At 51.1% G+C, this 26,839-nt stretch overlaps 1 protein-coding gene across 10 annotated transcripts in view; it reads left to right on the top strand.

Moving 5' to 3' along the window:
- Positions 1-26,839, top strand: part of PACS2 (phosphofurin acidic cluster sorting protein 2) — a 76,413-nt gene that overhangs the window by 4,376 nt on the left and 45,198 nt on the right. For 9 of the 10 annotated variants that reach the window (XM_035537191.2, XM_035537193.2, XM_035537189.2 and 6 more), the window contains exons 2-3: positions 20,774-20,861; positions 24,339-24,428. In XM_035537191.2, coding sequence (XP_035393084.2) covers positions 20,774-20,861; positions 24,339-24,428 — 178 coding nt within the window. Of the gene's footprint in view, positions 1-17,281; positions 17,406-20,773; positions 20,862-24,338; positions 24,429-26,839 lie in introns of those variants that run through there. The other variant, XM_035537192.2, reaches the window with a different exon arrangement.

Raw genomic sequence — 26,839 nt, 5'->3', positions numbered from 1 at the left:
TGTTTTTCCCCTGCTTTGGGGTTGGAAGGAAAAGAAATCTTCATGGAAAAGAAGCAGCCCAAAATAACGTTCTTTTGGGAGATATCAAGTGATCCCTTCGTGCTCCCAACGTAAATCCTATCACGGCAGTTGTTGGGTTCTTGTATTCAGTGGAGAAAAAAGTCTCTCCAGAGGCTCAACGCTGTGTCAGAGGTGAACTTCCCATTAGACCTATTTTGAGTCTTCCTTTAGCTGACGTAAGGTTAAGCTCGTGCATGAAGAGCGGTTCTGAAAAAGTTTGAAACCTGCAAGCGAAAGGTCTCTGGGTGGGATTTTTCAGGGAGCAGAAGGCAGGGGCGCTCTGGAAGGGGGCTTTCAGCCGGGAGGCGTCCGAGGAGCCTTCCCCTCGCGCTCCCTGGTGGCTCTGCCCATTCTCCGGCAGCCCTGGGGTCGGATCCCTGGTCAGGTCCCTGGCAGGAGGGGACCGTGCCGCTGCTGGTGGAAGGGAGCTCATGGTGCTCCTCCTCTCGCCAGCCCCTAGCCCACAGATGATTTCCGTGGCGAGCTCGCGTCTGTATCAAATTAGCAACGAAGTGATTTGCATAATAGATTAATCAACCGGCAACAAAACATCCCGCTTCTCTGCCAAAGAAAAAGGAAAGCAACAACGGGGCCGTGACAAGAGGCCATTGTGCTCCTTGCAACCCTCAATCTCTTTTTCCAAGCGCGCTTGGTGTGTCGGCCTCGCGCAGGAAGCTGGCCTGCTCGCTGGCTTCATTTGCGTCACGTCTTGGCAGCTTCTCCTAATTCTTTTGGGCCAAACTTTGCCACCGTTCTGGTGACCTTCTAGGGAGGGTATTTCCTATGGAATTGGTGGCCGGCTGCCAGCGGGCTCTGTGTTGCCAGGCCCTCCATTATCCTTTCCCTTTCCATTGCCTTGCTGGAGAGAGAGAGAGGGATCCCTCTGGGGCTCTTGCGCTCCTCCAGGACCGCTCCATTTCCACGGGAAAGCAGGAGGAAGATGGGGAGAGGAGCCCTCGGGGAGCATGCAGCCGTGAGTGGGCAGGAGTCGGTCACCGCCTTTTATTTTTCCTCTGTTTCTACCTCCCTCTAAGCCGGCGGTGTGAGTTTCCTGCCTCGTGAGGTCTTCCTGTGGCTCCAGACGCGACATCCGTGTTCGGCTCTGCTCGGTCGACGAACGCCACCTCTGCGACGGTGCAGCAGGAGTTCTCGCCCAAACGGATCCCAACGTGCGGATGATAAGAGGCTTACACGCCTAATTGAATGTGATAGCGGGAAGCTCCTCTCGTGGCGAGGTTTAATTGGATTATAGCCCTGCACAGCGACGCGGAGGCTTGCAGGGCGTGCGGCCAGCTTCACAAGGAGACAGTGGATCCTTGCTAATCGCTCGTTTGTTTAAAACAATGAATTGCCTAGACAGCTCTCTGATGGGCACGCAAGAGCCTCTGACCCTGGAGGGGGGATTCTCCAAAAACCGGGCTGGTTGAGGACTTCTGCACGTGTAGACCCTCTTCTCGGGTCAGCACAGCTGGAGCAGAGGGTCTGCAAAGCTGCCTCGTGCACCTGAGCCTGGGGGAAGGAGGAAGACACGCTCCTTGTGTTTGGGAAAGTAGACGTGCGGGCTGCCTGGTTGCGTGCGTGCTGGAGCCTGGAACCCGTTTCCTCCTCTAGGACCACTTCAGGCTTTCCTGGCCTGCTCTGCGTGGCTGTGACACTTGTCACGAGCTGCGCCTTCCTTCTGGGGTTGCCGACTTGTTCCTTCTGATCTCGTAGCCACGTGTCTGCACGCCAGGCTGGCCTCAAGCGCAGTTTCTTGCCGAGCAACAGCTATTTTTGATCAGGAGCTCAAATGCCAGTGTTGGACCTCCCCTGCTCCACAGGGAAAGTGATATAATTTTTAAAGAGTGCGGTAAAAATAAAAATCAGCTTGTGTACGGCGATGCGCGCTTGGCTCGGGGTGGTGTGGTGGCCGCTGCGCCTCTGCGGCGCTGTTTTGGTGCGGCTGTTGGAGGCTGGGCACCTCGTGGAAGTCGTGGGCTGACTGCGCTCCAGCCTGGTGCTCTCGGAAGTTTTTGTGCTGAAAGCAGTGTTTGGGTTGCGGGTATTTCGAAAGAGTTTGAAGTCTGTGTGGTTGCTCAGATCTCAGTTCAGAAGTTGTCAAGGAAAGTAGCGCTTGTTCTCCTGCAAGCAGGCACGTCAGCATAAAATAGCAACTCCGGTGTCGTGGCAGCGTGCTCCTCGGCCACAGCCTCTGGGCTGGTTTGGACAATCAGCTGGTTGTCTCTTCGGTGTTGGGACGTGCTGGGAAATGCCCCGGGGACGGTGTGTGCCGCTCGGGCAGGGAGCAGTGCCCGGACACCGGGCGGCTTGGTCGGCTCACCCTGCAGCGGCTCATCCGACCTGCCTTAGGGAGAGAGAGAAATGTGATCCTTTCGTTGCCGGTGCAGCCACCGCTATCCGTGTGCTCTAAGATGTGCAGGACCCCCTTCGAGCTCTAGCTCGCCCTAAAGATAATCCGACTCCCCTCTGCGGCTGATTCACTTTTTGGGCAGTCAGGTGCTCTGGAGCTTGTAGAAGGTAAGCAAAAAGGAGTAGGGGTGAGGAAACACTGGTGCTTAACCAAAACCTGCAGGGCCTTCTGGGCAGCCGCTTCTGCCCTAAAAAGGAGCAGCCCTGGTGAGCCAGGATGGAGTTTCTAAGCTCATGTTGCTGCCGAGAGGTGAGGGTTTGAAGGTGCGAGGCTGTGCAGGAGGGGGCTCAAGTGTGTGCCTGTGCGCAGGGTGAGGGGAGGCATGTGCTTGCTGCTCAGCAAAATGCTTTCTTCTGCTGTTGAAATTCCTCTGGAAAAAGATTCTGTCTCTTTCCATCAGATCCCTTTGCTCTGTTAAGCTTGACAGTTCAGAAGCCTTTCCCTCCTCTTTTTATTTCTCGACAAAACTGCTGTAGCGTGAGGGCTTGGAGGTGCTCCTGGCTGCCCGAAGTAAGTCTCTTGTGCAGGAGAGATTTCTAAAGGGATCTTCACCTCCGCAGGGAAACACACGGAGGGCTGCAAGCGGAGACAGGGGAAACCCCAGAGCTCGTTCTGTGGTCCTGGCCTGCGCTTCAGGGGTGCTGCAGTGCAAAGTGCAGGGCTCGCTCTCGTTAATGGCCGCAGCGAGCCACAGCTCGCGCACACGCTTGTCTGATGTGTATTTCCCAGCAGGCACGCGGCCAGATCTAGATATAGAGCAGAGAATAAGCCCTGTCAAGAGATTCTTAGGAAGCCTTATCTATATATAGTCTATAGAAGCCTGTATCCCCTTTCTGCTGGGCGGCCAGCCTCTGCCTGGGGAGCACGCTGACACCAGGCGCACCCCAGCTCCTGAGCACCAGCAGAGGCTCAGGTCTGCACCGTCCCATCCACAGGCAATCCCCAGCTGCACACCCTGGTTCCGTGACCGTGCCGTCGTGACAGGCTGGTGACATGCAGCTTGTCCCTCCCCCCCCAGGTCGGAGGGAACGGCTGCGAGGGCTGGGGCACGTCAGCGGTGCGGAGCTGCCGGTGCCCGCGCCTTTGGGAGCACGTCGGTCCCGCTGGGCGCTCGTTAAAAGCGGTGAGATGGTGGCTTGGCAGTGCCTCGTCACAGAGCAGCTCTCGTGGGATCGTGTGCCAGGGCAATTCCCTCGTCGTGCAGCCGCTTGCCAGGCTGTGCCACGAGAGGAGCGTGCGCAGGCACACTGCTGCTGGTGGAAAGAAAAACATGCTTGCGGCGCTCAGCCCATCTGCTTCATCCCAACACAGCAAAAAAAAAACACAACAGCACAAAAACGGACTAGCAGGTGGCTTGGATGAGAAGCAGGAACACCCAGCTAGGTGCACGGGGCTGCCCTGCCGTGCAGCAGTGTGGTCCCGTTAGCTGGCCTGGGGCTGTGGTTTCGTGGCTGGGATCTCTGAGGCTATTTCCAGCCAGCCTTCCTCTCCCTGCTGCGTGCAGCTGTTCCAGCCAGCGCACCACCAGGTTTTGTAGCTGTCCTGGCAGCTTCCGAGGGTCAGCTGGGGAGGAGCTCAGCCTTGTGTCTGCTGCAGAGAGCTTGCTGCCCATTGACCGTTTTTACAGTGCATCGTGAACCCAAAGGAGTGAGCCTGCGGGGAGGCCTGTACCGGCTCGAAATGTCAGTGTGTGAATAGCTCATGAGGTCCTGTTGGACCAGCTGGAAGGATGCAATCTCTCTGGATGCATTTGGGTATGGGATTGTGGGTTTAGGTCCTTCTTTTTTAAAAGCAGAGCTCTGTTTTCCACACTGGAGAGGCTGGTTCCTTTCTCAGGTCTTTTAGGCAGCGGGGCTGGCAGCGCAGTCCTTAACCCTGTTCTGGCAGGAACCTCGGCAAGATGTGCTCTGTCTTTCCTAAGCCCAACAAAGTCGCAGGGCTGTTGGAGGACGTCTCCTCGCACACGTTTTTACAAATATAGCAGGATCGTTTGAGGTCAGCTAGCCTTGAGTTTCTTCGGGGAGAGCATGCTCCAGCTGCAGGCTGTGCCAGAGCTAGATTTGAGTGTCTCTGGAGGGGCTGCTCTGAAAAAGGGTGCCTGTGGCATGGGCTCGAATCTCATGACAGTCCTGCAGGCTTTCCAGCTCATCAGATACGCGTGCAGAGTCTTTTCCACCTCGTCACGTGTGTCCTGATTTCTCTGCAGCCTCCACCGGGTGAACTTGGTGGTTTGTAAGGGGGACGTTACGGTTCTCAGCAGAGCAATTGTGGGGTTTGTTTCCAGGCCGTGGGGAGCCAGCATCGGGGCTCCCTCCCCTTTTCCTGTTCCATCTGCGTGGTGGGTGGCAGACAAAGCAGTTACCCGTCCTCTGCTTGGTACAGCAAAGCCCCGGCAGCTCTGTCCGTGCAGAGCCCTTTCTCAGACGCTCGTAGGGCTGGATGTGCTGCCCTGCACACTGCAGGTAAGGCTGCAGCTGGCTTTTACCAGCTCCTCTGAGCCTGATGTGTCCGCAGGCTCCTTGTGACCTCACTTAGGCTGCCCCTTGCCAGCACCTTCTGCCTCGCACCAACACAAGCAGTCGAGAGCCCACGTGGTAAAACGGACCAGGATTTGGGGTTGGGGGTGAGGAAGTGGGCCGTGTATCAGCAGGATCAGGCCCCTGCTGCCTTTTGCTGCGCGATGGCCCCAGCGGCTGCGTGGGCACAGGGATGGAGCAGTGGGGGCATCGACTAGAAGCAATAGGCAGAGTTGTGTGCTCCCGATGCATGCACCACGTTTCTAATTTAGCAGTGCTTCTCTTCAGGCCAGGGAAGTGACTTTTAATGACTCTGGGAATCGTAAGCTGTGGGAGGAGAGGCCCAGCCCCTTGTGTTTTAGCTGTGTGCTGGAAACCCTGGGCGCTCCAGGCGTTTCCAGCTCAGGGCTGCCGCTGTCAAAGCTGCGGGGTGGGATGAGGAATGGGATGGTTGGGTCGGGGAGGTCTGGCCTTGGGGCTGTGTCCCGTCTGCCTTGCTCACGGGGAAGGTCTCCAGCGGGGTTTGCGAGGAGATTGTCAGCCGGGCACTTTCTAATTCTTGTACCTGACAGTGTAACCAAAGCTGCTGGAGATTCTTTGGGACGTAACCGAATCTTTCACACCGATTCGTATGCAAATTCAGGCTCCTGCTCTCTAACGGGACTGTACAAATACAGCTTGTGCCATCCAGAGCTGGGCATCCCGGCACTGGGTCTGCAATTGCTGATGACTTTGTGGTAGGAGCATGGCTTGCTGAGCTGCATGTGTAACTGTTCCTCATGGTCCTCTTACCTGTACAAATGGTGTTTCACCACAGGTTTTATGGGAATGACCTGTGGAGGTTTTGGCAAGTGGTTTGTTCGGTGCTGAAGCTCTCCTTTGCCTTACTGGTCTAGTTGAGGGGTAAAATGGACTTGAACATTTCAGTGCTGTTTGCCTTGCTGACGTGTTGGGGCTCACTGAAGGTAGATTCAATGATAGATACTGAGTTCTGCAGAAAGTAATAAGACAAGTGCAATTAATCTGAAGTTTTTACCCAGTAAGTCTATAACCGAGTTGATAAGTCTTATTTTGGGCTCCTGGCGGAGGTTGGTGTCCTGGCAGAGCTTCAAAATTAGGCTTGTTTTTTCATAAATGTGCCATGTGGTATTGGAATAGATGGTCAAACCCATGTGCACTTAATTTCTTTACGGTATAAACAGCCTAGAAATGTTTACTGTTTATGTACAAAATATCCAGCCAGTGAGTGTAAGCGTTTCCATGTTTCTGCAAGGAACGAGGGTAATTTTATAATAAGCAAAGATTCATATGGCTTAACTTCTCTCCCATCTGGCATTAGTTAAGTTGATGTTTTCATCTGCATGACCTCTTGGGGTGGGGAGAAATGATGGGAATAGAAAATGTGGCTGAAAAAGACCTTACTAGGTCATCTTCTGTGGCTCTGTCTAAAGGCTGGAGCGGCTCTGCTGAACTACATCTGATGGCTGCTTGGGGAAGCAATGGTCCCTGTTACTGCTGAGGTTTTGTCGGGTTTTCTGTTGTCCGAGAAGTTGCCTGACCTGTAAGTAGTCCTTTCCTGGTGCGTGGACCTACGTTCAGCCTAAACAGATTAACTACAGCAGGAAGAGCTTCCTTCTTAAAAGAAAGCTGTTGCTGGAGCATCGTTTATCACCAGCCTCTATATCTATCCCATTCTCCCAAAGCTCTTTCCACACTTCTATCCACATGCTGATATACAACTTAGAGGGTCTGCTGTGACTTTCTTGGGGCTGTCCTGCAGCCCTTCTCTGTGGTCTTTTCCTCCCAGCTGGGCGGCTTTCACTGCCAAAAGGATTGTTGCAAAATGTCCCCTTCCTTGAAAATATCTCTGTGTGCTTTCTAACTGCTGGAAAGATGATATGCTGCTTTCCCTCTCAAGTTGCACCCACTGCCTTAAAATGAAGGATTTGCAAGGGAAGCCGAGAACTGCAAGAAGTGGATCATATATATTTCATGTCGCTAGTGGCTTGCTGGGGGCTGAACTCTCTGTTATTTGCTCTTCTACCTCTTCCCTGTGCCGCACCTGAGAGCGTGCCAGAATTTAAGGTGCTCCGATTTCTCTTTCAGGCTGGCAGGATCTGTATCTTCTTTCTGCCAGGATTCTGCTTTCTTTTGCTTAAAGGGGTGGAGCAACCACGTAGGCTTTGTCCTTGCTTCACGGATAGACTTTGAGCATCTCCAGGTACTTGGATGAGCTCTGCCTGCTTGTGCTTGGTCCCAGTGAGACCAAGATCTGCAGTTGCTTGCAGATACCAAAGCAAAGCAGAGGATTTTTTCTTCCCAACATGTAGCATTCAGCTGTCCAAGTATAAATCTGCTCCCTGAGACAAAATTCTCGTGGTTTTTACCCATGGCCCAGGGGGATGTGCTTGAGGGCGAGAAGCCTGGCGGGCGTTTAGCTCAAGCGAGTGAGTAGAGCTGTCTCCGGGGAGAGCGGATTTTAGAGATGAATTTTCTCAGTTTGGCTTTCGATCAGCACGCTAATGTTTTTCTGACGTGTAAATGGCAAGTCCTGCTGGTTGTCCATAAAAAACAAGTCCGTGATAAGTCAGTGGTGTTGATTCAATTGTTTCCTCGTTCCAGGATCGTAACCTAAATGTGCGGGCAGCCTGGCAGTGCAGGGCAGCTCTGTTTGTTCCAGCTCCACCTGCGGCTCAAGGCCAGCTCTCTGGTGCCGGTCCCTCACTCTCTAGCACAGATGAAGCCACGTCTGCAGCAAGTGCCCAGCTCTTGGTGTCCTGCACAGATGCCGAGGGTCTGGAGTTTTGAAGATGCTACTGCTTTGTCTGGGTTTGGATGCCTTGCTTTGCAGCAGTGCCCTCCTGCAGGTCAGGGCAGCCCGGTTCTTGGTTTTTCTGTTTGTACAGTGCCAGTGTTCAAGAGGATCTGTGGATGAAAACACCTGGTGCAGGCAGAGCGCGGTTGTGGGCACGTTTACCCTGACCTCGCCAAGGTCCCAGAGGCATGCAGTCCTGTGTTCCCGTGGCATTTACATCTCCCCTGGCCTCTCTCAGCGTTGCCACAGGCCCCCGCTGTGGTTTCATGCTGTGAGAGGAATGCGGAGTGCTTGGCTTCCCAGCAGGGTGAGGGCATGCTTTCCTGGAGAATGGGTCACTGTGAAACCATCTGGTGGATGCTGGTGAAGTCACACAGCTCTTCGCAGGACTTCTCGGGAGGCAGGGGAAAATGCCCTGTTATCTTGTGTGCTTCTAAGCGTGGTGTAAATGACTCTGCCCTGTCAGTAAGGTGAGCAACCATGCTGGTGTCCTGCTTTGCTTAGCTGGGACTAGCGGCGTGCTGGGCGTGGGTTTGTGTGAGACTGCCTCTACGGCCGGCTCTCGGAAGAAACTCTTGAGTTAGTCCAACCGTGGGATGCTTTCAGTCCGCTTCTCTTTGCTTCCACTAGGTTGTCGTGTTTCTTTCTCTGGTGGGGGCCAGATTTGCTGATGGTTCACATTTGAGCTGGGAAAAATGCCCCTTGTTGGAATTCTGGTATGTCTGTATACAATCAAAAATGTCGAGTGGGCTGGGAATAGCTTCCAGCAAAGTTGTATCGGTTTCTTGGAGCTCTTTTGTTTGATAGAAATTCCTTTCTTTTTCTCCCCCCCCTCCCCATCCCCCTGACAGCCCACCTCTTTCCTACGAGGACATGCTGAGGTATAATTCACGATTGTCTGACCGAAGGGAAATATGCACAGCTGCAAACACATTTTTTAATGACACTTCATTGTGAAGGCATCTCTCTGAACAGGTTTGCAGTTCCAGTAGCCAAGCGATCAGAATGTGGCAGCAAAGAGGATTTTGTTGAAAACGCTTGGCTTTGATTTCTGTGAAGCTCTGGGAACGTTTTGACCACTCGTGACTTTTACGCTGAGTGGAGAGAGGAAGTATCCGGAGCAGGGTAAATCCAAAGGAGATACGTTGGCTGTATCCCTGAGAACAGGGTACGTAGCTGAGGTTTTTCTTAGCTCTGGCTGTGTTGTATATAAAAGCTGGGGTACAATAAAGGAAGCAGCAGATAAAAGTTTTATTGATGTTTGAAGCATCAGGAATATCCAGTCTTACGTGCTGCAGCTCTCCAGCACATTGTTCAAAGGCACGTTTGGGTAATTCTCCCCTACCTTCCCCACTGAATGGAGAAGCTTTGCATCTCCCCGTCCTCCTTGGATCCATCAAACGAGATGCATTTGTGATTTCGTGCTCCTTATGGTGCATTACAAAGCCCGGTGTCTGAAAGCTGCAGGCATATCGTATTCTGTTGCAGTTACTGTGCCCCCGTGCTGCCAGGATTTGTGTGTGGGAGCGAATCACAGCGATACAAAGAGCCAACATCTGTTTAGAGGTAAGATGAAATAGATTTATTGATGTCAGGACAACACGGAAGGCTTGTTCCAGTTTAAAGGCAGAATTTGGTGTAGCTTAGTGTGCACAATTCTCCGGTCTCAGGAAACTTCAGCAGCTCAGCTCATCTCGCACCGTTCCAGCCTCCTGAACAGCACAGGAGTGAACGCAGGCTCCATCTCCAGCTTTTGTTTCTCTGTTTTCTGTCCTCTGCTAGCAAACTGCTGCCGCTCCTGCTGACAGTCTCCTGGGCTGTCCTGCTTCCCAAATTATCGCCAGATTTTCCAACCTCTTGTATGAGTAACTTTGGGCTTTCCTCCTGTGAGTGAATTCACGCTCTCCAACAGCCTTGCAAGAGGAGCTGCTGCGAGTAGAAGCTAATCTGTATTTGAGGTGGCACATCAGCAAATAGAGACCCTGCCGAGCATCGGTCGCTGGGGACCATGTCTCAACATGCAGTGTTCTTGCTGATTTAAGTGTGAAAGCAGAGAAATGACTCAGTAACTTTTCTGTTTATGAACATATACATGGGGTCAGAATTCTCACGTATGCAACGTACCAAAGTAAAATCTTAGTAAACTCTCTGAGTAGCACACACTCCCCTCAGTTCTCATTTCCCTTCAGCCGGTTTCGAGGTGCTTGCTGTGAGCTGATGAGCTGACCTTTGCTTCACGGTGGGGGAAATGAAGGCTCAAAATAAACACCTAGAGAGTGGTAGCAAATCCACACTGGCTGTCTGGCACCCAGGGTCACATGCCAGAGCCCCCCAAACCCTTTTATTGTTCTCCGTCTCTGTACGGAAATGTGGTTTCTTCAGAGGTGTGGATTTGACTACCTTGGTGCTGGCTGTCGTGCCAAACCACAGCCCTGGGAGACTTCTTGCAAGCTGTTTCTAAAATCTTAAGATGGGAGGCGTTGTTCTACTACTTGTAAGATGTGAGGAGGTAGCACTAGGCCCTCTCATCACGGCTTCAGTGTAAGTACCCAGGCTCCAAAGGAAAAGAGCATGAGGGATGCTGGATTTGGATTGCCTTGTGACGGATGGGCACAGAGAAGCAGGTTTAATGACGCAGGTAGCCCAACAGAGAGCTTCTTGCATCACCCTTTTAAATCTCAGCTCAGTATGCCAGATGTGGAACATCTAACAACTTCAGGAAACGTCGTGTTAGTAGGTCATTTGCCCCTTAGTCTGTCTGAGTCTATTGGTGGAAATCTCAGTAGTCAGAAACATGTAATGTACACAAATACATTTCATGTATGGCTAGCCGTAGGTCCCAAAGCAAAGTTTGATGCATGTGGTAATAGCTGTGGTCGTATGGTAAAAGTCAGAGGTTGGGTGCAATCCTCTGAGTCAAGAAGTACGAAAGGAAAGATACATCCCGTCCTGATGGTCAAAATATGTTGTGGTACACAACAGCTTGCTCCTATCTCATCCCACTGATGGCCCTGATATGACAGAAGTGGTTTTGGACAGCTTGAGTGTGTGTATCTGCTTTCAGGATGCTCCTTGACTCATCTGTAAACAGGAGAACCGACCGCAAAGTGATGCTGATACCTCTTCTTTGCTCTTAGCATCGCTGTCATGGAGCGTTAGCTGATCGCGTCAGGCAAAGGTATGAGAAGAAAGCGTTTTCAGGGAGCTGAGAACTGGGCTGGCTGTGGGCATCTGTCTCCGTGAGTGGTCTGGTGGTGTGTCCTGCTCACAGGTGGAGTAACTGTCTTCATGCGGGGTGGGCTCCTAGGTAACCTCTCCCAGCAGCGAGCCTTAATACCGCCTCGCATCCAGCCTCTGCTTGTTCATGCCTCATTTACCTCCATCTGTGCTCGGTCCCGCGGAACATCTACACCTTAACTTGATAAGGCTGGCTTCAGCGGGAGCTCCTAGGGCTGATGAAAGGTTGTGGGTGCTGAATGGGTTACGGTTGTTGTGAACCACTTGTTTTTATTGCTTGTATGCAGTATTAAAAATCTTACAGAGCTCTGGAACAAGTCCTGAGCAGTGCCGACTGGTGTCCATCACAGCTCACTGTTTTGCTTGTTTACACGAGTCACTCTGATATTTTAATAAACACTTTGACAAATTGAAGTAACAAACTCAGGCATTTGCTTTGCTTTGCTGGTCTCTTCCTGCTTTCAGGAATGAAATGTCACCGGCCGTGATGCCGAAGAAATGTAATATCAAAATAATATAGAATCTCTGCTTGCCAGCTCAGCTTCCGACAGCTGCTGAAGAGGATTAGAATATTAAGCAAATGCAAATGTTTCTCCAGAGCAAAGCACTACGTTGTGCCCGCACCGCAAACAGTTGGCACTGGTGGATCTTCCGAACTCCTCTCGTAAAAATTGTGGTTCCTTTTTTCCCTGGTAAACCCAAAGGTGCTGTGAGCTTTCAGAAAAGAGGGTAAGCAAAGTCTGAGTTGCCAGGTTTTCTCCCTTTTCCTTGAGCAATGCAGTGAAATCTCAATCGTGAGTAGTTTTTTTTTTTTTTTTTTTTTTATAGAAAAGAAAACATATAGACAATGTGGTGAGTTATTTCCAAACAAGTGCTATTTATTTCAGTAGCAGCTCCTCAAAGTAGAGCATGCAGGGTATATTTAGATGTGAAAGGAAAGATTGGGAGAAGAAGATGTATTCTGAGTGTTGTTGAGAGACGTTTTGAGATCACCCGGGGACTGGCGGTTTCCTTAAAGGAAGCTGCGTTCGTTAGGAGTGGATCAGAAGTGCTCTGAAAGCCTGAGGTGTTTGCAACCCTGCTGCAATCCAGCTGTTCCCCAGGCTGGAGGGACAGCCTGGTCGTACACATTCCTGCCTCGGAGCTGGGGAAGGTACATCACAGTCCTCGCCAATGTGAAACCTGCTTCAGCTGCTCTGCTGAGTAGCCTGTGCAGGTCAGCTTTAAAGACTGCAAGAGGTCCTAGTTTTTTGCTCATTAGCGCATTTCTGGCTGGTTCTGTAGTTTTTAAGGCCTTTGGTGCAGAGCTTCTGTTGTGCTTGACAGCGGGCTAGGGCACCGCGCTCCCTGTAATCCTTTTCAGTCCCGTTCAGCTGGGTCTGGAAATTGAAATACTGCTTCTGGTTACTGCTGAAGTTCCTTCCCTGGCGGTAGCTGTGGTAGTTCTACTTCAGCCATTCAGTTAACCACGTTGCCTAGGCCGATGTCCTCAAGCATTTGGCTTTTAAAATCTCACCAGCTCCCTTATTCCTGGTCTTTTGTGATTCGTTTCCCAGCTTATCTCTCCTGCAGACAGTGTGCAAATAAGCAAGTGCTGCCCAGAATATTTGATGGAAACAATGCGAGGATGCTGGAGCACACAGCACAGCCTCAACCAAAGGCAGCAGGAGGCATTTCTTTTCTTCCAAGGGGAACCGAGTGCTTTTGCAGTTTCAGCCCTTTCTTGACCATTGGTACTATTGCAAAGCACCTCTCAGTTTGCCCCCTCCTTGCTGGGCAGACGAATCTGCCAGGGATAGCATGTTTTAGCTGCTTTACCCTAGTTGTTTTGTTCCATTTTGAGGGGCGTTAACCAGTGTTTCTAATGTGTTGAATGCTGAATAGAGTTCCCCAGCTTTAGTGGCAGGATCTGGAGTTCTTTGTGGATTATATTTAGCGCTGATGGAGCTTGCTTTGTCAGCTGTGTGCTGTTGCCTTGTAAAAACTGGCACCATTCAAATCTAAATAAATGCTGCTGAGAAAGAAGAACCTTCCTTTTTATAACTATTTTAACCTGTTTGACTTGGAAACATCCTTTGAGCTGCGGCCAGAGAGCAAATCAGTTGTCAGAATTGCAGTCCCCTTTGTGAAGCACCTGTGCATAAATGAACCGGTGCCGTGGGGCTCAGAGGCATTCGGTGCTGCTGGGTCCTGCATTCTGCCACCGTTACACAGGGTGTTCGCTATGGCTGCAGAAGCTGCTCATCACGGAGCTGGTGGTTCTCCTCACCTTATCTGCTGTTGAATACATTGGGGTCTGGAGTTGCAACTTCCCCTGTGCTGCTCCTTTGTGGTCGTTCATGTTATGAGTGCTGTATTTTTCTAGCCTCCATATGCTGGAAAGAAATCAGACTTTGGAGTGCTAAATAGTCCTCTTGTGCTTGAGGCATGATGAGAATTGTGCACAAAAAATGTTTCTGACTTAGGTGATGAATTTTCCTATGTCTTTAACTGTCATCCCATTCATCTCCGTAGCCAGCAGAGGAGGGAGCGGCATTAAACGTGGGGCACTTAGGGGATCAGTGCAGACCGTTGGCCCCGTGGTATGAGGGTGGCTGTATGCACGTGCCTGGGCTGGAAGAAGGCCAGAATGGCAGACGTGTTGCAATGAGAGCAGCGCTGGGATCTGTGAAGTGTTCTTCCAGTCTGAAAGCAAGCCCAGCAGCAGGATGCTTTGCATATTTGGTTGCTCTGCTGGCTGATACCAAACGTACCATCAAAGTTCGCTCATGTTTTTCACTGCTGTTGGCTGCTGTCTTCACCCTTACGGGACATTTTGAGTTCTCAGTAAAAAAAGCAAGCAGCCATTTGGGCTGTAAATTATGCCTGTGTGGTTCTCCCATCTTGTTTATTTCAGGCCATGTTGCAAACTTTGCAGAAAAAACCTTTTCATCCGGCACTCGATGCAACTGGCTTAAATCAAAGGTACAGTACGACGGGCCATTGGGAATGGGCCACCTGCCTTGGGCCCGTGTGGGTCACCGAGGGAAAAGTGAGCTTGTAAAAGAATAAAACTCATTAAAAAGCCCTCTGAATCAGTTTTCAGACAGTCTCTTTATTCAGAGTGGTGTAAGGCGGGTCTCTCAGAGGAGCACCTGTTTTTAAGGCCTGCGTCCTGTAGGGTCTCGCCGGGCCTGACTGTTGCTCACGCATTGAGGGATGGCTGAATGAGAAGTAATTTGCCGTGCCCCACAGCATGATCCTGCCTGTCCCCAGAGCAGCAGGCTGTTTGGCTTGCCTCTGTGCCAGGAGGTGTCGTGGAAGTTAATCCAAGTGGAGGGAAATAAGGCATAGATGGCAAATACTTCATGGCTGAGAGCAGGCCCTGATGTAGGGACGCCAAGACGCCGTCTCTTTCCTAACCCGCTTTCCTCACTGGAGGCTTCCTGGTCCTGAGCTCTGGTGATGAAGGGAGCGCCGTGACAGGTCAGCCAAGCAGAGCAGCCCCGTGCTGCACGCTCTTCTGACCTGGGCCTCGAGTCACGGCTCCTGCTGGCATCGGTTTTTCCTCTTGGCCATGCCTTTGATGGCTGATGTGCAGACAGAGGGCGTAGACCAGGGGACATCTGCAGGACTCGGCCTGGAGACAGAAGCAGGATAGCACCTCACCTTTTGAAATTAACGAAGTGGGGAGAGTGTTTGCTCATCGCTGTTTGCCATCAGCTGTGCTCCGGAGGGGGTGAGGAGGAAGCACGGCCTGCCTCACCTGGAGGAGCTGGTCTCATTTGCTGCGAGGTGCAGCGTGCTGGTGCCTTGAGGCGTTTTCTTTACCCCTTCCATTTCTCTAGCCTGTAAGAGAGCTTTACGCAGAGCCTCTCGCTCTGCTGGTCCTTCTCACCCGCTGACTGCTGTGTGCTGTTCCTGCTGGTCCCGGAGGGCTCGGGGCAGGTGGGGATGTCTCCTGGCAGCTGATAAGCACTGAGGGGAAGGCAGGTTGCACGAGGAAGGTGTGCCAGGGACGGGATTGCTGCTGGGTTTGTTCCAGCTGGAAGTCTCCTCTTCATCCCCTACCCGCCCGTTCAGTTTTTGCATTTGTTCCCAGAGTCTCCCTTCGTTTTGGGGCATGATTCGTTTGTTCATTATTTGGGTATGCGCTTTTGCTCTGATCTGTAAGGTATGCTGTGGGGAGCTGCCCTCTGCCCTGGCTGGCTCACGTGAGCATAGTGGGTTGTGCCTGCCTTTTGTTGCTGGCCAGCTGAGGAATGAAACCCAAGCTCCAGAAATTGCCTGACCAGCCCGTATTGTATAGGCTCCCCCTGCCTGACATGCTGTTTTGACTGTTCTCATTAGATGCTCGGATGGGACACTGGCATTTCAGTCCTGAGAGGCTTTCCGGGCCAGAGACTGTGCTGCGGGGCCTGGCTATCTCGTGTGGGCTTGTTAGAAACGCAGCTACCATTGGCCTTCAGTCAGCTGGACATGGCTATTCCTGGTCTGTCTCCATCCTGCTGCTTGCTCCTTGGCAGTGGTGCCTTTGGTCACTCCATCTACTACTAAATTAGCGCAACAAACATCAGATGTGTTTGTGTCATCCATAGTATAGAAAATGTCGTCCTGACAGTCTGTCAAAGGAGCCTTAGCCATCAATCAGCTTTTCACTATTTGCTTACTTTAGTCTTTAATAACACCTTCCTACTCCCTCAAAACTTTTAAAACATCAGTCAGACTTAATCCACCAGTACCGAGGGCTCTTCGGTTCGTGTCAGGATGCCATGCAGTTGTGGTGGTGGATTTGAAGAGGCAAGCTGAGAAAGGTGGATTTAACTAGGCTCGTGCCTGTGCTTGGCTTTGCAGGCAACATGGTGTGAACACATAGGTGAGTTACACAAACTCCTTTGTGCTCCATCACTTGTCTGAGAAACAGACCTAATCCCTGCTTTGTGTTTTTTCCTTTAAGTTACCCTGTAGAGTGATTTGAAACCATCAAAATGAAGCGAAAGGAGCCGAATGTGCAAGAACCGAGATGCTGTGTGAGGTCACCAGATGTGTGAAGAGAACGGCTTCAGCTCTTGCTGAAACAACTCCTTGAAGGGAGAGAGAGCTTCAGTTTCTTGGTAGCAAAGTTCTGAGCACGTAGCTGGAGGCGAGCAGTTGGGGACAAATGGGCTGATGTCCTGCTAATGTGACTGGGAATACTACAGGTCTTGGTCAGGTAGTCAGAACGTGGTGGGACACAGCTGCCAGCTAGCACAGGAAGTTTCACTTGGCTACCTGGAAAGTATATTTGGAGTCGTGGAGACTTCACTTTAACCCCTGTGGGCACCCCTTGTAGTGTCCTTTTCTTTTGAGATGACAAGCACTGCGAAGCGAGATGTGCCAATGGAATATGTCAAGTCCACATTTGATGATAAAGTTATTTGACGTGCAGGGATCCTGCCTTGGGTGAGGCCCCCAGAGCCAACCAGCAATGTTTTGGCCTGCTGAGGGAAGAGCAAAGAGCTCTTTGCATTTTCCCACTGAAATGTTGGATTGGAGTACCTAAGCTCAGATGTGGTTTAATTCTTGGTCGTATTAGTTGCATATTGCTCCTCAAATAGTAAATGTCTCTGCAAAATTCTAGGATCTCTGCAAAATGATGCAAGCTGCAAAATTTTGACACCCTCACCCCTTTTGCGAGCTCACTTTGGAGCAGGAACATTTGCAATCCATTTGTAGTGAGTAGGACAGTATTTCAACAGTAAAAGGGAAGTGTCTGGCCATATGTGTGTGTCCTTGTGAGGTCCTGGGTAGAGCCTGTTGCATAAAATAAGCTGCCATCCTCTTACCTGTTTGAACAAGACTTGCTTGCTGCAGCACTTTTGTGGATCTTAGGCCCTAGAAACTTAAGAGCTTAATTCTCTGTTAATGCTGGGAAGTAGATTTCAAGATCCTTGAGAACAAGAACAATGAAAAATACTTGCTGTGCAATTGTTTCCTGGCTTCTTAAAGCTTACTTGAATGCATCTGTAGCCAGAACAGCTGACTAAAGCCTGCCGTTTAGCTTGGTGAGACATGTGAACGAAGGAGAAGGTGGTAGCGGCTGATCCAGGACCATGACACATCTCTGCAAGTTGCACAAGTTATGTTTCTGGCATGAAGGAAATTGGTGTGCTTGACCTCTGTCTCGTTTAATTTGTTCCTGGTTTGTAGGCTACCAGAGAGCAGGACCAAGATGAAATCATTTGAGGGAATTAGCTCATGAGCCTTGGAGAGTGAAGAACCACTCCTCTTGTGTTTTCTACCATTGATACCCCCAGTGGCCTCGCTCTGACACATCAGTGACATTTGAGGACAACTTTTCTCCCCACGCTAATTCCCCTGGGCCAGTACCGAGCCCTGCATCTAGCACGTGAGTGCAGCAACGAGTACAACCACATCTTGTGCCCCTCTGCCTGGGCAAAACAGGCGTAGAAAACTGTGTGTGCAGTTGGTCGGTTGCACTCTGCAAGTGTTCATACCTTGCTTTAGCATCTGTCTTGGAAAAATGCTGCGCAGGGCTTCTCGCTCCGGCCTGTCCCGCACAGCCGCCCTGGAGCTATGCGCAGAATGGCTCTGTTTATCTGGGAAAGTGTGTGTGTAGGCGGGTGTCTCCCTCCACTTCTCCTTCAAGTGGCTCACGATTTATTTTGGGACTGTCTTGGATGTAAAGTGTCAGCTCAAGAGCAAACCACTCGAGGTTGAGGTTGAAAGCATTGGGGTAGGAGGCTGCTTGCTGTCCTGAAATGCTGAAGTGACTTGGGGGCAGTGAAACTGTACAGTGACCAGATGCCTTGCTTGCCTCCACCAGCTGATCGATGTGTACTGAGCTCGCAGGGAGCGCTCCTGGAATGAGGTTGCCTCCAGGAATGGTATCTTCACAGCGTTTAACCTGGGCAAAGGACACCGGTGTAGGGAGCTAGAGTCTTCCTGCCCCAGCTCCCATCTTGTGCTTGAAGCCCCCGTAGCTGTGGATGCATCTGTTATTATTCTTGACTTCCAAAGGGCTTAATTAAAATACAGGTCTTTAATTTTTAATTTTTCCTTCCTGTTGATTCGACTGTCTCTGCGTGAACAAGGTCTCAGTGCAATTACTGCGCTCCCTGTGGAGAGCCAGACATTTAATTCAGCGAGGCAGAGGCTTTCTTGGAGGGGATTTATTTTCCTGATCTTTTTACTCCAAGGGATGCAAAAGCAAAACACCCAGTGAGTAAAGAATCCAATGCCTTACTTGGTTGTTCTGGGCATGTTTGGTGGTGGATGGCGGTTACCAAAATGTTACCTTCTGTGCAGATAACTGCCCCCCGGAGCAAGGAGCACATGGTGGAGCTGTTCAGCACCACTTGCGTGAGCAGGGCGAGTCAAAGCCCTTGGGTCAGGTCCAGGTTTCCTCTTTAAAACCAGGTTCCTGCAGCACTGCCGCAAAAAGGTTAAGTGTTTTATTCCTGTAGGAGGCATTCGGATGTCTCGTGATGGGCTAACCCCAGAAAAAAGGGGTCAGGAGAGCACCCCGTGCCTCCCCGCCGTGGGAGTGCAGCGTGTGACCCGGCTGCTCCTGCGAGGGACCCCGCTGGGCGCCGAGCGGGGCAATCTGCTGTGAAGCCTCACGACTGGGTGGAAATCTCAGATTTCCTTTGCCCTTTCTGAAGTTCGCTTCAGCTAACTCGGTGCTTTTGCTGGCTCAACTCCCCACGTGCAGCCGCGGATCGATGCTGAAGCAAACACACGGAGCGTTTGCCTGCGCTTGCTGCCGTGCAGCTGCAGACTTTTTATAGACTGCTTAAAATACCGGGGGCTCCTTCAGCCTCAGGCCCGAGGCTTCCTCAGTTCCCATTAGGTGTCTGTGTACTAGGTGATGTTTCTGTGTTCGCAGAGATCATGTACGTATGTGAAACTTCCAAATGCAGCCTCAGTCTTTCATTATTATTTTTAAGATCTTTCCAGGTCTTCCTGCCTCTGTCCTGTTTGAAAACGTTAAGGGTGAGGGTGTTCTGGTGGGATTTAAACTGTCTGCTTTTATTTTTCTTTATTTGTCCCCTAATGGAGAAGATAAACATTTCATTGTTGTTTGTGAGAAGTGTCTTTCAGTACCAGCAGTGGGGGATAAAGAAAGCAGATGCGTCCCGTCTCTTTTTAACTGCTTTTGTTTTTCTGATCACTCTAAAGGAGGCTTTTAATTTTTTTTTCTATTTTTTTTTTCTGAGCAGCAAGTGCTCCACAGGGCTTGATCAAAGCTCATAAATGATGGATTGAAGGAATGCCCAGCAGAGAACAGAACACCCTTCTTGTGCTCTGCTCTGTGTGCTGAGAACACCATTGTTTCCTCGCGTACCTTTTTCCTCCTCGAGCTCGGGGCCGGGCAGAAAAGGCTTTTGTTCCTTGCCTGTCGGCCGAGACAATGCCAGTGTGTTGTCCTACCTCTGCTCTCACCACCTGACCGGCCAGAGCCCTGTGGGTTTTGGCAGGCCCGGTGCAATTGTCCTCCAGCTCCGGCATTGCAAAGAAAACAAATGGCATCACAGCCTCCTTCCTCCAGATCCTGGCCTGGACGCCCGATGGGGGCGGCCGCACGCGTGTGTCTGCGTGTGCTGCTTCCATCGGGACGCTGAGGGAAAGCTGTGCTCCGTCCTGCGCTCTGGGTTGAGCCTCATCTCACATCCAGTGAGCTGGATTTGGGGTTTGGATTTGGACTTGGCTTTCCTCTACAGAGCTCTAGGGTTCAGGAGCAGGCTTCAGTCACCGACGTGAAGATGCTGCAGGGATCGGACGTGAAGGCAGTGCCTGCTCCTGGCCCATGTCACGGACGGTGTCTAGTCCCCAGAGCCTACCCTGCAGCGTGCTCTGGCCTCAGCTTTCCTCAAGCTGAGCTGTCTGCTTCAGGTTTAGCCCTCCCCAAAGTTTGTTTTCTAGGCACGCCCTCGTAATTAAACCAGCTGGTGGTAACTTCTGCGAAGTTGTGACAGTGCCAGCATCCCGGTCGCATTACCTCAGAGCTTTAACTCGAGCTGCACCTAGTCCAAACGCTCTCCCTCCCAAGTCCCCGTGCTGGAAGGCAGGAGTGCAAGCAGCTGTAGCCAGAACAATGTAGCATTGCCTGGGTAAAGAATGTGATTTACTTGCGTATGTGCAGCATGTGAGCGCCAGGGCACTGCGTGAGCCCTCGCCTTTTTCCTTTTCTCTTTTTTTTGCTTTCCCATTAGAGATGTCTGAGCCACTTGTTAGCGCTTTTGTTTGGGGGCGAGGAGGAGAACGCGTGGGTCGGCAACAGGAGGTAGGAGTGAGATCTCTGGGAGCTCGGAGCCTCAAACCAAAAAAGCCAACAAACTAGTAAAGCTTTGTAAACAAGTTTAAAATTAGCCTGACCCACTGCTTTTGTATTGCTGGAATTTAATTCCCCTGACCCCAAAGCTTCTGGTCTGACTTGGAGCAAGAGTTCCCAGGCTGTGGTCCCTGGAGGTCCGTGCTGTGAGGCTGTGGGTCTGCATCAGACAGCGAGACGTACCTGCTGTCCACCTCATATTTTTTTTGGTCCTCCTTATATTTGTGAAAGGCTGGAAAAATTCAGTCTGAAAAGCCCGGGAAGCCTCGGATATTTCTGCTGTCTTTGTGTCTGTATCTGTGTGTGGCTTGTGGCTGGAGTCTGTTCTCCCTCAAACTGAGATGCTGCTGCGTGAGAGCTGCTCGGAGCTTTTCCTTTTTCAGGCATGATTGTAACTGTTTCTCTTCTGTTCCTGTTTGCAGGTTGTGCAGCTTGACACTAAAGAAACTGGTAGTCTTAAAGGAGTTGGATAAGGAGCTTATTTCTGTGGTCATTGCTGTCAAAATGCAGGTAATTGCTGCTCAGTGCTGAGAATCAAACGTGTTGCTTGGGTAACAATACTGGCAGATGCCTAAACTGAGCTTACATCCATGTGAGGGTCCATAACAGCCGCGGGCCACTTCCCAAGTACATCAGGGTGTTCTGGAGATACGGGGAGTCTCTTGTGGTCCTTCCCCTGTGTTCCTACCGAATTTCACTGTAGTGACTGAAGGCTGTTGTTCGCTGAGGGCTCAGCGTGAGCTTTATCTGTCTGTAAGGACGCTCGTTACAGATCACGTGCTGTCACCTGTTCTTCCTGAGCTGTCACCAAATCCAAGCCTAGTCTGCATTTAACATGCTTCAGCTCACTCTAGGGCAGAACGTCTTGGTATCCTGGTCCTGGCATGGGAGGGTCTGAAGGCTGGGCCGCCTCCTGCTGAGGGGCAGCTCTGCTCTCAGGAGCCCAGGCTGGTTTTGTAGCCAGGTGCTTGTCAGTGGATTTATTGAGTGCCTGTACATTTTAATTTGTTTCCATAAAAAACTGCTATCATCATAAGTAAATAACCTACTTTGCAGCATGGGTTTGTGCCATTTAATTAGGTGCCTACATACAGGTCATGCTGCCTGGAGGCAGGTTCAGAAGGAAGCGACTAAGTTCCACACTGTGGCACAGCATCAGCTGAGCTTGAGCGCTCTCACCACTGCAAATGCTGAAGTACTTACTGATTAAAAGCCTAGTGGACCTCTAAGTAGACAAATACCATTAACCGTGCTGAAAACAGCAGCTTTGCAAATAAAGGGACAGGCAAACTCCTGCAGAGATCTGGTGGTGTCAAAATCTAGCTTGGAGGTTGAAATCGCAAAGGCTCTATGGAGCAAGAACCCGCAGCTGAGGATTTAGCCAATATCTCTCGTCTCTGTGAGCACTCCAGCTGGGGCAAAATTGTGTCCCCGTGTGTTGGAGAGGGTTCACACACCCCTGGCAGGGAGCAGAAAGGTAGGGAACAGTTTCACACGCCTGAACTCACCGGAACCTCTGAAGACACACAGCTCTGGATTTGCAGGCTGTCAGATATTGCTTATCACAGCTGAAAGCTTTCCATATGTTTGTACTCCAAGACAGTGGATGCATCGCTGTAAGGGCCTGAGGCTTGTCGGTGAATGATCTACGAGTAAAGTGTGTCAGGCTTGGGTAGGAAAATTCAGTAGCTTTTACTAGAACAAAACCTCCTCCTCGTGTCTGGTGCCTCCTCTGGGTGAGAAGGCTGGAAGTGGTGCCCCAGAGTTGCAAGTCTGAAGGGGTTTTAACAGATGGGACTTTCTTGTCTATTTCGGATACACGTTGTGACCTGCCTTGCTATAGTAAGTCAGACACTGAAACCTGAGCAGTTCTCCTGCAGTCCTCTCTGCAGCAGGGCCGATCCCTGAAGAACCGGAAAGCGAAAGGACTCCTCCTGTATTGCTGGGAAAATCTGGGGTGCTTCTCCGCCAAGTCGTAGGCTGTACCTCGCACCCCTTGGTCGTCCTTTTTGCCCCTGGGCTGTCCTTCCAGCTGACGTGGAGGTAACGTGGCCGCGATGACTGCTGTCCCAGAGGGTGCCTATAGCTTCACCTTGGGTGTCCCTGGCACCGGGGTTCGATCATCACCCCTCTCTCTTCGTGACATGCCATTTAACGGTAGGTCAGTAGCACTGCAGCTGTCCCCGAGGCAGGCAGATTTGAGGCACTGTTATTAAAGCCCCTTTATGGCTCGCAGGTTATTATTACGATGCTGACAAGCTCTTTTAAGGCCACTTAATTTGCCAGTGCTCGGGTGTCTGACACAGCTATTGTTTGAAGCTGGTGATATTGGATCATCAAATATATGATCTCTGTCAAAGGACTCGCTGTCTTTGTGTTGGGAATTGCAAGAGAGAGGTGTCAGGCCCTGGAGCCCTTCCAGAGGGGATGACTGAATTCAGACCTAATGAGAGCATCGCACCTGCGTTTCCCATGGCTCCTTGCAGCCTCCCAAACAGGGACGTTCAAAGAGTTGTCAACGATATTTCCCAGGCTGTTGCTCTATTTATCTGCTGCAGTCTTCTCAAAGCAGCTATATTTGGGCCTTCGTTAGATTTAGAGTTGCGTAACAAGTGAAGCAAGACTCTGACTGCTAGGAGATTTGCAGCAGCGGAGCAGATGCCGCTGTTGCCAGCGGCAAGGCTGGGCGTGCTTCACTTGCACATGTGCTGCTTTTCCTGGGGGGACCCTTCAGTTTCTGCCCCTGCTCTGCAGTCTGTCTCCAGACCTTCTGGAGCTGGGCACCTCTGCAGAAGTGTTTGGGGAGGAAGGGATGTGAAGGAGTCTCAGCCTCTCTCCCTCGTCTTGGGATGCTCTCTGGGGCTGAGGTAGCCATACCCAGTTCTGCTTTGGACGTAGCTGGGACGTGTTTACCCGCTTGCCTGTCTCTAGTTTCCCAGATGCTGCTTTTTGGAGAGCTGCAGTTCCGTGCTCCTGGGAGATCAGCCCGTCTGGACAAAGCCAGATCTGCAGCCTCAGCGGAATATCGAGCCAGCGGCCTCTGAAACTTGCCACTGTTTGAACAGTGCGGGAGCGTTTGCTAGGCAGCAGTTTGTCATGCTTCCCTGCTCGTTTTTCCCTGAAACGTTCCCCGAAATGAAATGCTCACGCAGTAAGCAGCCCGGTAACTCCGCATATGGCAGCCCAAACAGCGCTGATGTGGAGTAATCCTGTCATGTCTCCAGAGTCTACTGCAACGTTTAGGGGATTTTTTTCTCTGTAATCCCGATCAACTCAGAGTTGTTCAAACAGGTTAAAATCTCCGCTTTCCCCAGGGAGGGGTGTGTGTACAAAGAGAAGAGATCAGTATGTCGTGGCTAACGCCGGAGGTAGATGTGTGACACAGCAGCCTGCCTCCAAACCCCGGTGCGGAGCCCGATACCTACGGGCTGAAACCATAAACCCAGACTGCAGCTCAAGGGGTGGGGGCTGACTCACGGCTTCTGAATGCTGAGGTTTGGCAGAACAAAAGCTGCTTTGTTGCAGTGAGGGACAGTAAATATGCCCAAATCTTTATTAGTCAAATATCTCCCTTTCATCTCATTAATATTTCACAGACGTGCAAGGTCAGATCCTTCCGTTCGCCTTCTCTGTGGTAGTCCCTGAAAACGTTTCCCAGTTTTTCTATAAATGGGACAGGGCTGGGATGGCCATCTGAGGCTTCTTCTATTTCAGCCCACTCTTCTGCCCCCTCCAAGGCCAGAGCCACTCCAGCAGTGCCTGCAGATCAGCACCCAGTCCTTCAAGCTCTCCAACAGCCCTGCCTGCAGAATCTGCTGCCCTGTCTTTTCCCTGGGGAGAGGCAGACCACGCAGCCCAAAGGCAGCTTTGGGTGATATCAGGGAGGGCAGGAGCTCCCTGATTTCACTGCTGAGCCTGTCAGTTTGGGTGGTTAAGGAAAGGGCTGGCTGCTGGGGAATTCACCACGTGGACTTTGTTTCTGTGCAGGGCTCCAAGCGCATCCTGCGGTCTCACGAGATTGTATTGCCCCCGAGTGGACACGTGGAGACGGAACTTGCGCTGACCTTCTCGCTGCAGGTAGGGTGGGACGCGGCCTCGGGGCCTGTGCTTGCTGGAATTGCTGCTTTTCAGTGAGATTTGGTGCTTTGTGGGTCTGTGGTCAAGATCCTTGTGTTGGTTGCTCTGTTCCTCAACGCATCCTGCCCTGGTGCTGCCTCCTGAGTAGGGAAGTGAGGTAAATAGAGGCTGGCTTGCTGCAAGCAGGAGGGAGGATCCTGCGTGCATAGAGCAGTCAGACAGACACTCAGAAGCATTCGTATCTGGGTTATCTGTATTTTGGGACTGTCGCTTAGATTTTTGAAGTCGAGAGTTTGATCTGGTAAGAAGAAAGGCTCTAGTGATGATGCGAGACAGACCGGTTGTTACTCTGAGACCTGGGTAGACTCAAAGCAGATGAGATTTCGTTGCAGATGGATGATAACTCCGGGACTGCACGGGCAGGTACGCAGATGGCTGGTGTTCGTGGTTCTGTCCTGACGCAGCCCCCAGGCTGGGTTAACTGCAGCGTTGCATCCCTCTGTTGTGGATAGGAATGACAACCACGTGCTCAGAATAAGTGTGCGTGGCCATGGGGGCCGCAGCTGTACAAGGACAGGGAGTAGAGCCTTAGGATGAGCCAGGTCTCCCTCTGCCAGTCCTGTGCCTGAAAGGAGCAAGTGTTTCTGCCCATCTTTTTGGAATTAACCAGGAACGTGTGTGTTTTTCTGCAGCTCAGAGCAATCCTGCAGCAGGGCACAGAGCGTTGCTTTTAAGTCGGTTTCCCCTGAAGGGGCTGGGAATTGAGCCAGAACAGAGGAGGATGATGTCCGTGACACTGTCAGCCCTCAGAAAGGAGGGTGTGAGAGGAGCGAGCTTAATGCAGAGATGTGCTGCTGCTCTCTGACTGCAGGCAGGATCGGTGCTCTTGGATGCAGCAAGGCCTGGGAAGCCTTCCTGAAATGGCACAGCAGGACTTTTATGACAGCTTTTATTGTTTCTTAATTGGACGATGGCTGGAAGCTACTCTTAGCTAATGACTACAGCCTGAGCCAGGTACAGTCTGAATTTAGTGCCTGGGATATTTTGAGAGTGGTGCTGGGCCACAAAGTAAAAGCGTGTGGATGTCTCAGCAGGAGAAAGTCTCGGCGTCTTGCAGCAGCCAGCATCTCTGTACTGCGCTGTCAGCTCTCCCAGCTCGATGCCTTGCTCTGTGCTAGCTGTGTGGACGTGCATCCCCTCGTACCTTCACAATCACGTCCTCCGCAGCTGTTCCTCCTGGGTGAAATTCTTGTTCTTTACACCGAGCATTTCCTCGTCAGCGTTAAGGTGACAGGACAGGCTGGCACAACAGCACGCAGCCCGTTGTGGCTGGCAGGCTTTCACTCCAACAGAAGGGAGGAGTTTCCTGTTGCTGTTATGCAGCTGGAGTAAGATGGGAGAAGCAGTGTCTGATCCTGTTTCACCTCGCTAGCTAGGGCTACAGCAGCAGTAGCCTTTCTGGCAGGTGAGCTACCTTAAAGGTAAGCTGCCCTTACTGCTTTTCCTGACCCGTGGGTTTCTCAGGATCAAATGAAATTCCCTGTGTATTCCAAGCACAACCTCGAACCTCTCCAGAGCACCTAATTACTGTGTTTGATCTAATGCATCTTCCCAGATGGGGGGGATTTTGTCACTTGGGCTTCAGAATGAATTTCTTGCACTGCCTCCTGCTGTTTTGGGGTGTGTGATGGTCTCACCCCTTGGATGTGCCTTGCTGTGCTTGGTGCTTCCTCTAATCATCTCGTTTCCAAATATTTTGAGCCAAACTGTGTCACGGACTGGCAGTTACTGAAAAGTTTTAGTTGAAACCATTCTGTAGAGTTCATAAGCCCTGGCAGCAGTTAAAAATAGCTTGTTGGTACAGTGGAAGTGGCTCAGCTGTTCCAGAGGACCTTGCTTTTAGCTGAGGAGGTGAGTGGCCTGGGTGTCTCCGTACTTTTTTTAAAATCATCTCTATGAACGTTCATCAGAGGTGGTAAGGAAAAGCACCTTTGAAAATCAGAAACCTGCACGTGTATGGACTTGAGCCATCCAGTTTAGTCCCGAAAGCTGTGCACGTTGAGATGTGTGATGTGTTTTGTGATGGTCTTTTAATTATGTGGACTGTTCTGTTGTTCCTCTCTTCTGTGTGGCCACTTCCTCATGTAATGCACAGAAGATCCCGTCCTTGCAGAGCAATCAGTTAATTAGTATTCCGCTTGTTTGTGCGGCCACTGCTCCTGGCTCTCTGCAGAGCAGCCAGGCCTGCTCTGGACTGCAAATTAATATCTTAAGGTTTCTGGTGACACCCAGCATTTGTATTTATCAAGCTTTTCAATAGGCAGAAAGTTACTTTCATAATGTCCAGGGCAAGGGAAAAATACTTCTTGCCTGTGAAATGAAGCGTTTTTCACTGAGGTATGTCCAATGTG

Source organism: Cygnus atratus, chromosome 8 (assembly GCF_013377495.2).
Source record: "Cygnus atratus isolate AKBS03 ecotype Queensland, Australia chromosome 8, CAtr_DNAZoo_HiC_assembly, whole genome shotgun sequence".
Taxonomy (NCBI): Eukaryota; Metazoa; Chordata; class Aves; order Anseriformes; family Anatidae; genus Cygnus; species Cygnus atratus.
The sequence above is the reverse complement of the archived record's forward strand: the minus strand, read 5'-3'. Positions and strand labels throughout refer to the sequence as shown.